General features: G+C 53.3%; 2 protein-coding genes across 2 annotated transcripts; both read left to right on the top strand.

The window, feature by feature from the left end:
- Positions 1-3,812: 3,812 nt before the first annotated feature.
- Positions 3,813-5,694, top strand: Triagg1_10055 (uncharacterized protein; the record flags this gene model as incomplete). Its single annotated transcript, XM_062894084.1, has 4 exons — positions 3,813-4,274; positions 4,401-4,735; positions 5,088-5,233; positions 5,603-5,694. The coding sequence occupies 4 exons, from the start codon at positions 3,813-3,815 to the stop codon at positions 5,692-5,694; spliced, it is 1,035 nt and encodes a 344-aa protein (XP_062750981.1).
- A 2,776-nt stretch (positions 5,695-8,470) lies between these two features.
- Positions 8,471-11,681, top strand: Triagg1_10054 (uncharacterized protein; the record flags this gene model as incomplete). Its single annotated transcript, XM_062894083.1, has 3 exons — positions 8,471-8,914; positions 9,068-11,253; positions 11,318-11,681. 3 exons carry the CDS (start codon positions 8,471-8,473, stop codon positions 11,679-11,681), a joined length of 2,994 nt encoding a protein of 997 aa, XP_062750980.1.
- Positions 11,682-13,545: the final 1,864 nt, after the last annotated feature.

Raw genomic sequence — 13,545 nt, 5'->3', positions numbered from 1 at the left:
TATGCAGTATGAGCAGGCAGCTACTCAGTAGTGGGATTTGTTGTACAAACAATAGTGGGTTTGTCATTGTTGTGTGTGTATTTTTGGGGGAAAGGGAGCTGGATAACAAGATTCTGGGAGACGGTTAGAGTGCATACTCGTATATGGCCGAGATAATTTGATGTAGGCCAGCTGGTTGCTTATACGCATCATGAGCAATGACAAATTGACGGAGTAGATGCGATGCGTGTATGTACATAAGAGACAGGCCTGTCTAGAATGATCATCTTGAGATGTGCAGCTGTGTTTGGTTGCCTTTCCGAGATTGCTGGGGGAGAGGCGGTCGCTCTCTGAGCCGTTTAGCAAAGACGAGGCCTTTGAAAACCGGGCTGACCGGCTGCAGCTATGCCCGACGCATGTCAAGACAGGCACTAGGACATCTCACCAGCCGGGTTTCTCTGCTTCGGTCGCCGTCCCTCACAGGCCATGGCGTGACTGTCGGTATCGAGGTTCAGCGAAACGCTGCTTTCCCAGGCCGAGGTCCAGACACACAACGTCGGATACCTTGATGCTGTGGCAGAAGCTCACTGAACTCGACACTGATGGTAGCACTCCGCATTGCCATGAATAGAATTATTTCGCCAATTGCCTGCTCCACTGCTCCTGAGCGGTAGCTGGACCCGATGATGACACAGGGCCATAGCATGATATGCAACTCAGCCCATGCTATGTGTTTGTGCCTGGCGAGCTGGACGGTCCCGAAAGTTTTCGTTGAACAGCGGTGACGACAACAGGTGGCATTTGATGCTCAGCGTACGGAGGCAGGGAGGGGAGAGGCGGCCCTGGCTGCTGCAAGGTTAGTTGACCGGCTGACCGGGGTTGTTTGCAGGGGATGGAATTGGATGCTTTTTCATGCAGCTGGGACAGCGAGTGAAACATGTCGCAACCCGGTCGATGGAATGGCAATCGACAGGTGAGACAGAAAACTGGCTGAGGGGGCTGCAGTCCACCGGGCAATTGGCCATGAAGCTGTCCAGATGGCCTTTTCCCCACCCTCACTTTATGCGGCGGTCGAGCTTCTCTCGGAGCAAGGATTGATGAGCGGAAAGCAGCCTCTGCGCTGTACGGATTGCGTACAAGTAGGAGTATTCGTAGGTGTCTAATTGGCCATTAGCACGAACCAAGCAAGTCTGGACCCGACAGCGCATGAAATACGGCGGTGGGGACGAACGCGGGAGCTTGTGGAAGAGCTTCTGGAGATAGGTAGTGAGAGAGCGAGAGATGGCGAGGATGAGGCATCGAGGCGTTGAACATGGAGTTTAGCCTGAGACTTCATCCAAAGTTAAAGTACCGGCAATCTTTTTGCGCAGGAGGTTGCTATACCTTAGTCTCAAGTACTCGTACATCCAGAGGTAGCAGATACGGCACAGAGCGCCAAGTCCCTTGACGAGACCGGCAGGAAGCCCTCGTGGTTGCGGATACCTCAGGTCGCTTCCTAGGACGGATGCTACCAGGAAGGAACCCCCGTACCGCAGCCCTTGCGCGCTAATTTTGGCAAGAGAAACATGCACCCTCCCTTCCCCATACTTGCCGGTAGTATTCCGTCCTTGGTGCGGTTATAAAGGTGGCAGGCGTATCCATCCTCGGGCCTTGCCTGGTAAGAGGAGATCGGTATGGAGTACGTGACAGGTACTCGGAGCGCAATGCGGGCACCGGCGTAATTAATGCTCATCCAAGTGTAGCCGTCTGGTCAAGGACAAACAAGGTGACATGCCGTCTTCGTACTCGTATGGCTGACGCTGTCACTTTCAACCATGTTCGCGGGCTGGAGTGATGGATGAATAGTATGTACAGGTGTTGAGTGTGTAGATGTGGAGGCAGGGAGCATTTCAAACACGGTTTGCGGCAAGTAGGCTGTTTATTTGAAATAAACCATCAATGGAGAGGCACGATGGGAGTTGCATTCAGATCTATGACGGGGCCGACGAAAGGCTCAAGTCCCCAAGAGGACGAGTACTAAGGTATAGAGGTAAGCTGCGTGTGCGCTCCTCGAGGTAGACGGCAAGTTCTGGGAACCTGGAGGCTGTTAGTTTCTATACCTTGCGCGTTGGAAGTGAAAAATTTTCTCTCAACCATGGCCTTGCATATGGGCCAGGATTCATCTCGACGCCCATATATGTACTACTCCGTCCGACTTGTATCAGAAGGGCGTCGCTCGCGTTACACAGCTCCAGGCCATGGACGTTTTCGGCATCGCCTATCCTCGAGCCTTTGGTGGAAACATGGAATCCCGCATCCCTGTGAGCTTTTTGTCAGTGTTGTGGGAGAAACCGGGAGTGCCGAATGGCCAGGTCGAATGACACCGGCCGGAGTGCATAGCTATGAGTTGGCAAGGCCTCCGAGACCCGGCCGTCCGCCGACCGCTATTGCATCTGATGCCAAATCTTCCATCTTGCTCTCCCTTTCTCGCTAGTTTTGTGCCAGCTGCCGGGCCTGCTCTCCTCCCCCTTTTGGGCAACGATGGGTACATGTACGAGTATGCTGCTGTACTGCTGCTCCAGGTAGTATTGCCGAGCGATGACGATCTTCATCGAGGCTACTCCCTAAGTGCGCTTGTCTTGTCTACAGCGTTGGAGCTTTTCATGCCGCTAGAAGAAGCTCCTGGAAAAGCCAGTAAGGTTTTAGCGCCGGGTTGGCTCTTATTGGACAAGTGCCATATGCTCCCTTCTTACACGAGAGAAGGATGCTATTCATAGCGGCCTTGAGCCCAATCAACTGCCTTGACTCCCTGCCTATGAAGGGAAATGATTGAGGACATCCTCGTCCAGCTACCTACTGACGGACCGAATGTCAGATTGCCGCGGGAGGTCGGCGATGCAACCAGTGTGACGCCCTGGTGTATCATCTTCTCTTCTCTCTCACCATCGAGCTGCCAGTGACGTACGAGTGCTCGTGGCTCCTCCCATGCTCGAGTGGCCAGGCCAGCTCATTCGACTGAGGTGGCCTTGAAAGCGCAGCATGGACCAGTCACTGGTTTTACGCGTTGGGCTCTCCTGCGTGAATTTGGACCGTCGACGCTGAGCAATAAGACGGCGGCTGCTGTTCGCGCTTTGGACTGGACTGCCACACCGCGAATTGCATACGGTCTTGCATTGGTATGCATTACGGGGCACCACCACAGCAATGCAGGTAGCAGGCGGTGAGGTGAACAAGTTGTTACATCTCGAGCGCGGTCTGGAGCTCGCGCATTTCCGACTGACGTCTTGTTCTCGTCACGAATGCTTCTAGATGCTCGAGCTGGAGCCAGCTCACCCTTCACCCTTGGCCAACAGGCGCGGGCCCCCGCCCGGGGAGGAATTGAATGGGTACGCGCATACCGTCACCGAGCAGCAAGCAGTGCTAACATGGCTGCTAGCATGATTCGTTGGTCGGCAAAAGCGACAGCTCACTTCTTTGTTGCTTTCCAGGCGGACGGAGACAAAGGAGAAGCAGAGGCCCGGATATGGACAAAGCTCCACAGCAGCCCTACCACTGCCTTACACTTGGGTGCCTGTTGGCACAAACATCTCCAACGAGTCCGTCCTTGAGCAACAAGCATGCCCCGATTGACTTTTAAACACTAAACAAGCATCATGGCTCCTTCGGGCTAGCCACAACGAGGCCATTAGCCTGTTCCCTCTTCTCTCAATCGTGCGACCCGGAAGCTGGGGACCTGCAGTAGGTAGGAGGAGCCGGCTGCTGTAGGGCCCAGTAGCCTGTTCGAGGCTTGGCCGGAGCCCATTCGAGCTCGTACGTGGACCGCTCACAGTCAAGAATGGAGGAATCGCACCCGTATGGAGCGGTGCTACTGGCCGTCCAAGTACGAGTATTACGGCGTCTGCAAGCTATGGCCTCCTGTGGGTGGGAGCAGAGACGGCACGTCCCAGCACACACCTCCGGCTGGGCGGGACACATATCTATACGAGCGGTGCTACTGGATCTTGAATGTCAGGCCGCAGAGCGTCTCCTGCACCCTTGGCCACCCCTTGTTGGATACCCCACACGTGCAGATGCAGACTCTTGGGTGTCCAAGCATGTACCCGTTCGAGCAATGGTACATACTCGCACAGCTGGAATTCGAGAGGTACGGAAAGGCGGAGAGAGAGGGAAGTGGTAGGGAGATTTGTGCGTGCTTCTTTGGCGGAGTGCCCTCGGCCACAAAGGCGGATGGATTGCTCTTCTCTGCACCCCCTCTTACTGCAGATGCTGAGACCAGGCATCTCTGCGTGGTGTTGACATACAGGTATTCTCTTGCTGTACTCGTACAAGTACACTGCCAAGTACGAAGTACCATCCATCGAACCAACAGCTCGATGCACAAGCATGGGTCCATTTCTTTCTGCCAATGCCGAGCACTGCATCGACAACGGCCTTGAGAACAGGGTCTGTCCAATCGGCTGGGACTGAAATACCCGCCTCACTTTTCCCTTGCGAGAGATGGCCATTCCAGCAAAGAGCAGCATCGTGTTCCCCTCCAACTTCCCGACCACGTTGGGCTCGGGGCTCTCGGCTGGAGAGGAGACTGGGCAATAAAGGGTCCATTAAGGCAGCGAGGCGTACAAGATGCACACGCACGCGGCACACTCGCATTCAATGGCATGGGTTTTGCAGGCCGGTACATGAACTGTCCCGAGTCTCGACGACTCTATGCATCTGCACATACTATCGACGAGCAGCAGCTAGGCCTGTCGCGCATGGTGGGCGGCGCAATTCACATGTAAGTCCATGTAAGTGTGTGCTGCATTGAAAATTGACCGCATGGAACTCGTACTTGTACTTGGACAGCTATGGGGAGCTTAGGTACACACATGCGAGGTAGACATGCGGCGGGCGCAGGCCGACACGTACAAAGGATTCATGTCCTGGCCAATGGCCGCCGGATGCTCGGTGCTGGGCAAATCGAGAGCACAAGCAGTAATATCTTACCGCTCACATCGATGAGTAACAATTGACTGATGAGGCACGCACTAGCAGCGCTCTGCGATGTGATTAGCGGTTGCGGGAGGCACAGCAGCTTACTGGTGCCTCGTAAACGTAAGAAGCTGGAAATCGGCGTCACACACGCACAGCTCTGACCGCAGCTCCGAATTCGAGGGAAGTGAGGCGCTCTCGGGAGGCGCCCAAACAGAGCACTCTGCCGTCACCACCACCGTTACAGACCACCACGACAGCTGCCGCCGCCACACCCTCTTTGATCCTCTTAATCCAACTACACGTACGAGTATACAGTAGTATACGAATGCAGACATGCAGCGCCTCGGGCGTTGCTCGTTCGGATACGGAGCCTTGTTTGTGATGGGGACGTATCGTATGTCCCATCCTCGTACGTGCAACCGGCGGCATCATCGTCTAGATGCTTGGCACTACAAGCACAAGCACGGGCATGGAAACCTGCGATCCGTTGCCAGCCGCCGCCGCCGCCGCCGTTACGTTTCACGCTCCCTTGCTGAGGCTCGTATGACAAGCATGCGGATCGCGGGGCTTGTTCCGATTAGATCCCGATTCAAAGCGCCTGGGGCGTGCTGCATTCGCTTGAAACACGGCCCATCTGAGCGTCGCCTTGCCTAACTATGACCTGTTACAGGAGGCTACGGTACAGATCACAGCTTGCCGGAGCGCAAGATGAACAGTGCAGACAGATGCCACGAATGCGCAGCATGCGGCCGTTGGGAGTAGCACTCGTGCCCGTTTTTGATATTGCCGATTTCCCCAGTTATTATTATCCATTTCTTGGGTGTGTTGTTGGCAAGGCCTGGGAGGCGCACAATATACGAGTAGTAGCAGCGCCTGATTAAAGGCAGAATCATCACTCGTCGGCTAGATGTGTGTGTCCAGGATACAAGTGCCTCGCCTCTGCTCTGCAGCAGCTTGCCCAATTGGCGCGGCATCCATGTCTAATCAAGGGCATCGCTTAATTGTCACGGCTGCAGTGATAATCGCCGCAACGGCGGCTGCAGGAATGAGCAATTAAACCGGCTCGGCTGGCGGCAGAAGCTCGAGGCACATACGCACATGTACGAGTACACGTACAGGAAGATAGGCAAAGCGGCCGCGCGGACTTTTTCCCTGTTTCCTGTCTTTTCCCAATGGCTCTCCTCGTCACCGCTTCAAACCCAAATGTTGCCCAACGTCGGCCAGCGGGCTTGTCTGATGGGCATCTAGAGCAGATTGCTCCTACGTGGACGAAGCGAGAGGGTAGCACCACATGGGTAGCAGATGCTGCAACTTTGCGCTGGCATCACTCGAAGCCTATCCCGTTGACTGACGGCAAGCGAGCTGCAGCTCCGAGTGGTGCTCGTCCTTTGTTGGCCGCCCACAACGGGATCTCGAACGAGACAAGGACAAAACATCCACCTCGCCCTACGTCTTTTTAGCTTGGGTACCTAGAGCACTGTATAGTACCTTGTCTGTATGAGCACGAGCACGAGCACGAGCACGAGCATGAGCAGCATACCCCAAATAACTTTAATGTTCTGGCGTACGAGCAGCAGCAGCAGTAGTTGGGGAGTGAGGTGCATATGCCACAGACTGACGAGCTTGAGCAAAAGGCAGCTCCAGCCCCATGCCCACAGCTCTAGATGCAGGCAGCTCCGAGCTTCCCCTCACCTCACACCATCAAGCAACAAACCCCGGCTCCGATTCCTTGGGTTTTCGGGGCGGAGAAACGAGCCAAAGGAACAAAGCAAACAAGGCGGTTGGCGGGCCATGGCAGCTCTCTTCCAGGGGGGGCCAGCACGGTTGGCGTTGGTCGGGCAGGGCTGCCTCTGGTTGCCTCTGGCTGATGGAAATCGAACGAACTAGACTCGTCAGTTAATCAATTCGTCAATCAAGCTGCCAGCAGAGCGTCACCCTCCTCCTCGCACTGCCGCGGGACTTGGGGGGGAGTTTGCGTCTGTCTTGTGTGTCTTGCTTCAAGGTTGTCTTATGTGGCAGCTGGAGGGACGGACGCGTTGCTGAGTCTGACGAGAGCACGTCAAACTGTCCATTTGCTTAGCTTGGACGGGGGAGCCAAGGCTACATGCGCAGGGCTCCAGCTATTAATATCAATTAGCACCGTCGAGGGGCCGTAACTTTCGATAAGCAGCTGGTAGCTTGGTGTTGCGATGCCTTAGTGCCGTGCCTGTGGGCGATAGGTCGAGATAGCGCGCCAGCTCGCTGCAAACGACTACGGTATGTACATGGACCTATTCCCAAGCACTAATAAGTGCGGAGGCCCTGCGGAGGAGAGGGGGGTCGATCAACACTGTACAGAGTACATAGCTCGAGAACCCGTAGAGTACCTACTAGTACAGCAGGTACGAGTACGGCGCTGTAGCGTGGAGCGTTAATTCATCAATTCGATCAATGGATCAATGGATATCAATGTCCACTATCCAATTGCCCCTCAATCCCTGTGCTTGTTGTGGCCATGCCCTGCTCGACTTCAATTTGTGTTGCGGGTGGCTGTTTTCGCCACTAGGTTTGCTGGGCCTTCTGACCACACCCTCAAGTCAGCTGGTGTGCGGTGCGGCGGCTAGCCCACCCAGACCTCCCTGTGCCGGAGACGCACAGCGCTAGGCCCAACTGCATGCGGGCCTCTGCAGCAGCGCTACTTATATACTACAGCGGTCATGGCACACCATGGCACACCCCTCCCCCCCCCCCTGGTCGCTGGCAGCTGGGCAGAAGCAGACAGCGTGCAGCACAGCGCAGCGCAGTGCCGTAGCGTACCGGCCACCACCGAGGAGACGGAGACGTGCTGCTCCACCGCACCCCCCCAGAAAGCGACGAAATGGACCAGTGGAACATGAATCAATGGATTGCATCCACTTGTGCATCGGCCAGTAAGGGCCCAAAACCGTCGTTTTGACGTCTCTCTGCGTGTGTGTGCGAGCATTTGATGTACCTCCTCCTTCTACCTCGAGCGTTTGCCATCACAGGTTTTTGCCCTCTTCATCGCTCGCTCGCTTTTGGCAGCTGAGCTTCTCTCGACATCCCCTCTTTTTTTTCACTCTCAACTCCTTTGCTGCTCACTTCCCCCTCATCGCCAGCTGCCAATTGCCAGCTGCCCGGCAATGCTTCATCTCAGGTGACTGGCCCCAGCATTCATTGTAAGCCTGCTCCCTCGTATCCTTCTTCTTCAATCCTTTGCCCCCCCGTGACAGCCGCAACACTTGACCTTGCCATTCCCACTTTCTTACTCGGCATCACCTCTTCCTTGCACTATCCAAACTCCATCACCGCGACCCAAAGATCCCAAGCAAAGCTTCCGCACACCCTCTCGCAACTTCGCGCCGCCTCAGCATCATCACGCATCCATCGAACTCGCCTCTGTCTCCTGCTCTCGAGTTCCTAGTTGTTCTCCCCCTTCCTCCCATTTTCTGCACGCCCCCAAAAGCCTTCCCCATCGTCGTTCACGCCACGAATATCTGCTAACGTTTTGTTCTCTCTCTCTCTCTTGCAGCTCGCCAAAATGTTGGCTGACGACGCGCCGCCCGACGACGTTCGTGGCGCCTTTGCCGCCCCCGGCGGTGCCAAGGACCTCACCTTGGCCGATATCCTCCTTCGCGATACCCAATATGTCTACTCTCTGGTTCTTCTTGTTGCCTTCATTTCCCTTGCGGCTTGGTACTCTGTCTTCAACTCCAAGAAAGAAGAGGACCTTGTCCAGCCCAAGGTCAAGGGCCCGGGAGGCAAGCCCCTTCCCATTACCAAGCGCAAGCGACGCAACGACGGCGAACGTAAGATCGGTCCCCGTTTTGGCCGCATCGCTAAGAACGTCTTTCGCTATCTCGCTGCTGTTGTCTTCCTGAGCTATGTCGCCACCGGGGTCTCCATGTTTGTCCATGCCTTCTACCATGAGAACCCTTATAAATGGTCAAAGGACGGACTCCCATGGGCTGGCGAGTGGTCTGTGGTATGACAAACCCCCCCATGCTCTCTCTTCTATCCATCGGTCCCAGGCACTTGGGTCGAGCTTCGACTAGCATCTGCCTGTTGGAAATTTGTCCAATGGCCTCGCGCTCAACCCGTCCCTTCCCTGTAATCCACTAACCAGCTTCTCTCATAGGTTCACGTCCTGGGTTCAACCTTCTTCTACCTTTATATACTCTTCTCTCTGTTTGATTGGCGCAAGGGTCCCAATGTTGTTCATCTGGCCATCTGGGTTCTAGGCCTTATTGGTGAACTTATCCTCTTCATTACCACCGCGATTGTTGCCGCAGATTGCCACTTTCTGCGTACTGTCCAGCAGCAAGACCCCGCCAAGGACGAGAACTGCGTTGATTCGTGGACCAAGATTGACCTTGTTCTCTACTTCGTCCGTCTGCTGCACATCATCGGCTCAATCTCCCTCTTTTGCGTTGCCTGGATTCTCAAGAGCCGTCGCGTCGAGGATAGGGCTGAGGAAGGACGTGCCATCACTGAAACCACGCCTTTGCTGCTTAACGGGCAGCCTCGCTCCTCCATTGACTCTCGGCAAAACGTAGGCTCTGAGGCTAATGGCCGACGATCTCGTGGTAGAACCATCTCCAACGCTGCCAAGCCCTCTGCATCGTCCTACGCACGCAAGGATGACCAGGCCGCCTTCTACCGTCAGAAGAAGATTCCCCACAAGACATGGTTAGAGTACGTTAGAGGCTACTCTCTGTTTTTCCCATACCTTTGGCCCAAAGACACCGTCAAGCTCCAGCTTCAGGTACTGCTGTGCTTTGCTCTAGTCATTGTTCAACGGTTGGTCAACGTCTATGTTCCCTGGCAGATCGGCAAAGTCGTCAACCAATTGGAAGCCATCCTCCGAAGTGGCGAGCCTATTACCCGCGACAACTTCCCTCTCAGAGACTTTGTCATTCTGGGCATTCTCTGGGTGCTACAGGGACAGTCCGGCCTTCTTGGGTCCCTGCGATCCTTGCTTTGGATCCCCGTTTCGCAATACTCGTATCGAGGACTGACAGCCGCGGCCTTTAACCATGTCCACTCTCTCAGCCTCGACTTCCACTTGTCCAAGCGCACTGGCGAGGTTCTCTCTGCGCTCAACAAGGGCTCTGCCATCAATGCGTTCCTCGAACAGGTGACGTTCCAGGTGATCCCCATGCTTTTCGACCTGTTCCTCTCAATCTCCGTCTTCTACTTCAACTTTGGCCCCCTGTACGCCCAGCTCAACTTGGTGGACACCTGCTGGTACCTTTACATGACGATCAAGATGGCCGCGACGAGAGCAGACCAGCGACGAGAGATGACAAACGCCGATCGCGAAGAAGAAGCGGTGAAGAACGACTCTATCTCTAGTTATGAGACGGTCAAATACTTCAACGCAGAGGAATACGAGTCCAACCGGTATCGAGCCAAGGTCCAAGTCTTCCAAAAGGCCGAGGCCCAGGTTCAAACTGGCATGGTCCTCATGAATATCTGCCAGACTCTCGTCTTCAACTTTGGTAGAATCGTGGCTGCCCTGCTCTGCGGTTGGCAAGTCCTGGTTGGCATGCGATCTACGGGCGACTGGTTCGTTGTCGTGTCCTACATGACCCAGCTTCAGGGTCCTCTCAACTTCTTCGGCTCCTTTTATCGAACAGTCCAGCAAGCCATGATCTCTGGCGAGCGTCTTCTGGAGCTCTTCAAAATCCAACCTACCGTCGTCGACTCGCCCAATGCTGTACCCCTCGAAAACTTTAGTGGACATGTTCGATGGAAGAATGTGAACTTTTCCTATGACGCTCGACGACCTGCCCTGCGTGACATCAGCTTCGAGTGCGCTCCGGGAACCACAACGGCCTTTGTTGGCGAGTCTGGTGGTGGCAAATCTACCCTGTTCCGACACATGTTCCGTTACTATGACTGTGACGAGGGCAGCATCGAATTCGACGGCAAAAACGTCAAGGACCTCACAATCAACTCGGTTCGCCGCCATATCGGAGTCGTCCCCCAGGACACCACCCTCTTCAACGAGACCCTCATGTACAACCTCAAGTATGCTAACCCTCAGGCCACCGACAAGGAAGTGTACGCTGCCTGCCAGGCTGCCAGCATTCATGATCGCATCATGTCATTCCCCGATGGCTACAACACCCAGGTTGGAGAGCGAGGCCTCAGACTCAGCGGTGGTGAGAAGCAGCGAGTGGCCATTGCCCGTACCATTCTCAAAGATCCCAGAATTATCATGTTGGATGAAGCCACCTCTGCCCTCGACTCGCATACGGAACAAGAGATTCAGAAGAATGTCACTAGTATCGGCCAGGGGCGTACCCTGCTTATTATTGCGTAAGTGACTCATCTGTGATGTAACAATTCTATGGAAACTAACACAGCCTTTCCTTTCTTCTAGGCATCGCTTGTCCACCATCACGCATGCTGATCAAATCATCGTCCTTCATGCCGGTACCATTGTCGAAAAGGGAAACCACCAGGACCTTCTCGCTGCCAAGGGTATTTACTACTCCATGTGGCAGAAGCAAGTCACAGCCGAACGCGCCTTGGATGTCGCTAGAGAAGCTTCCTTGCAAGCCAAACGTGCTATGAGGGCCGCAAACATGGGTGGTAAGAACAAGTCAGCGGCCCAAATTGACGGATATGAGAGTCACGGCTCCGCTACTGAACAGCCTCAAATCAACGGCGTGGCTCACCCTTCGGCGTCTTCGTCGGACAACGAGTCGACTCACGAAGAGGAGCGTCCCCGCGATCGCCAGTAGATTCCGCTTTGGTTCATTCACAAGGCTGGTTGTCGCTTTGACCAAGCCAAAAATTCTCAAGACATCAAACCAACTACGCATAGACATGCTACCCTTTTATGGGTATGCATGTTTCTTGCAAATCACTGCATTTCTGTTTTCGTCCATTTATGCGTCTGATATCAACTTACCGGCCTAATTTCCAGGCTGGTCCTGCTTTGTTTCGTTGTTTTACTTCATCATTGCGATTTTCCCATTCAGCTTCGAAAACGCAGGTCTGTTCACTTTTCCCTCCTTGGCATCCGACAACAACACGATTGATGTCGCCAAAACTTCACATACTCGACCTAGCATGATGACTGCATCGCACCGGCGTTGGGGGATAGGATTACTGTTTTTTTAATTTTCTTTGATTCAACATTTCCATGCACGCAGCATAAAACACTTTGCCTTTTAGCCGGCCGCATTTGATTCTTTCGATCCTTTGAAGCCTGGAGACGGGCTCTTGTTTCACCGTCAACTTTATGCACGCGACGCATTTCAACACTTGATTGAGATTAGAGCTTTCAATACGACCATGACGTCTCTGTTTTTTATTTGTTCTTCAAATCTTTTTTTTACATTTTGCAACCACTTGGGCAACAGGACTCGGATCTAACTGCTGCCATCATTGTTCTTTTCTTTTTACTTTACCATTTTCATACTGGAATCTATCCTGATGGAACGGACTTAATAATACACCTCTGAAATTTGTCACGAGACAAGATTTAGCCGCAACTACAAGCGGAAACATATAATGTGTGTTGTTTGGCCACTGTTTCTTGCATCGGCTCTGCATCTCTTTTGTTTCATCATCTGTCGAGGGCACCCCGAATTCATCGACTTCGCCGGTTGCTGTTTGACTATGAGGTATCAAGTTTCAATGTTGAGATTACGTGTGAGATCATTTGACTGGTTACGACATTTCTCTCCTTTTATTTTATTCTCTGAAAGCACTCTCCGTTTCACACCTATCGTCTTTGAGGGGCCTTGACTTGTTCATACGACCTTCTCCTCATTTTGAGGAGAGCCGATGAGACGAAGGATGTTGACAGCAGAGGTTGACGGGGGAGGGGGACGTGTTGATGACATGATTTGCTCTTTTTTTCTCTCTTTCATTTTGGAAGGATACCTGAGTAGGGACGCCCATTGACGAGGCCCAAGGGACCTTGACTTGTTCACGGGCAACGAATGCATGACCTGGCTTTGTTTTCCCATTGTTCTTTTTGTTTGACTTCGAATTACGCCCTATGGACTGGATGGATATCCGGGATTGGTGATGGCTTTCACCGTTTGGGTTTGTGCTTTTTTCTTATTCTGTTTTTAACTGCGTCGGCAACATACACTTTTGGGATTCTTTCCTCAGGGAAACCGAGACCATGAACGGTCTCTGGATGAAAAAAAATCGGGCACCAGATACGGATATTCCCACTTTGCTTAAGAAGTATAGGGCAGCCTTGATAACTTAGGTAGCATGAAAAATGAACAGAAAACAATTTTGGTAAAAAAGTTGTCTGTCTTTGCTTGTGAGTGCAGTGTGATGTTTGTAGTTGAGAAATTGCTGTAGATTGTTGCCTGGATGATGTATTTGTGCTTGAGATGTTGTTTAGGTGGATGATGTTTGGATCCTGTACGGATATGAGATGAGGAGTGTGAACATGTGCACAGAGAGAGAGAGAGAGAGAGAGAGAGAGAGAGAGAGAGAGAGATTTGAGTTGTTGAGATGAAATAGTTGCAAGGCAGTGAGTATGTGGTATATTAGGCATTCAAGTTGGTATTTGCAAGAATCAGCAAAAGAAAGAAGAAGCTCTCTCTCTCTCTCTCTCTCTCTCTCTCTCTCGTCGTG

Source organism: Trichoderma aggressivum (genome assembly GCF_033847375.1).
Source record: "Trichoderma aggressivum f. europaeum strain CBS 100526 chromosome Unknown scaffold_064, whole genome shotgun sequence".
NCBI classification, from domain to species: Eukaryota; Fungi; Ascomycota; class Sordariomycetes; order Hypocreales; family Hypocreaceae; genus Trichoderma; species Trichoderma aggressivum.
This window is presented reverse-complemented; position numbering and strand designations above follow the sequence as displayed.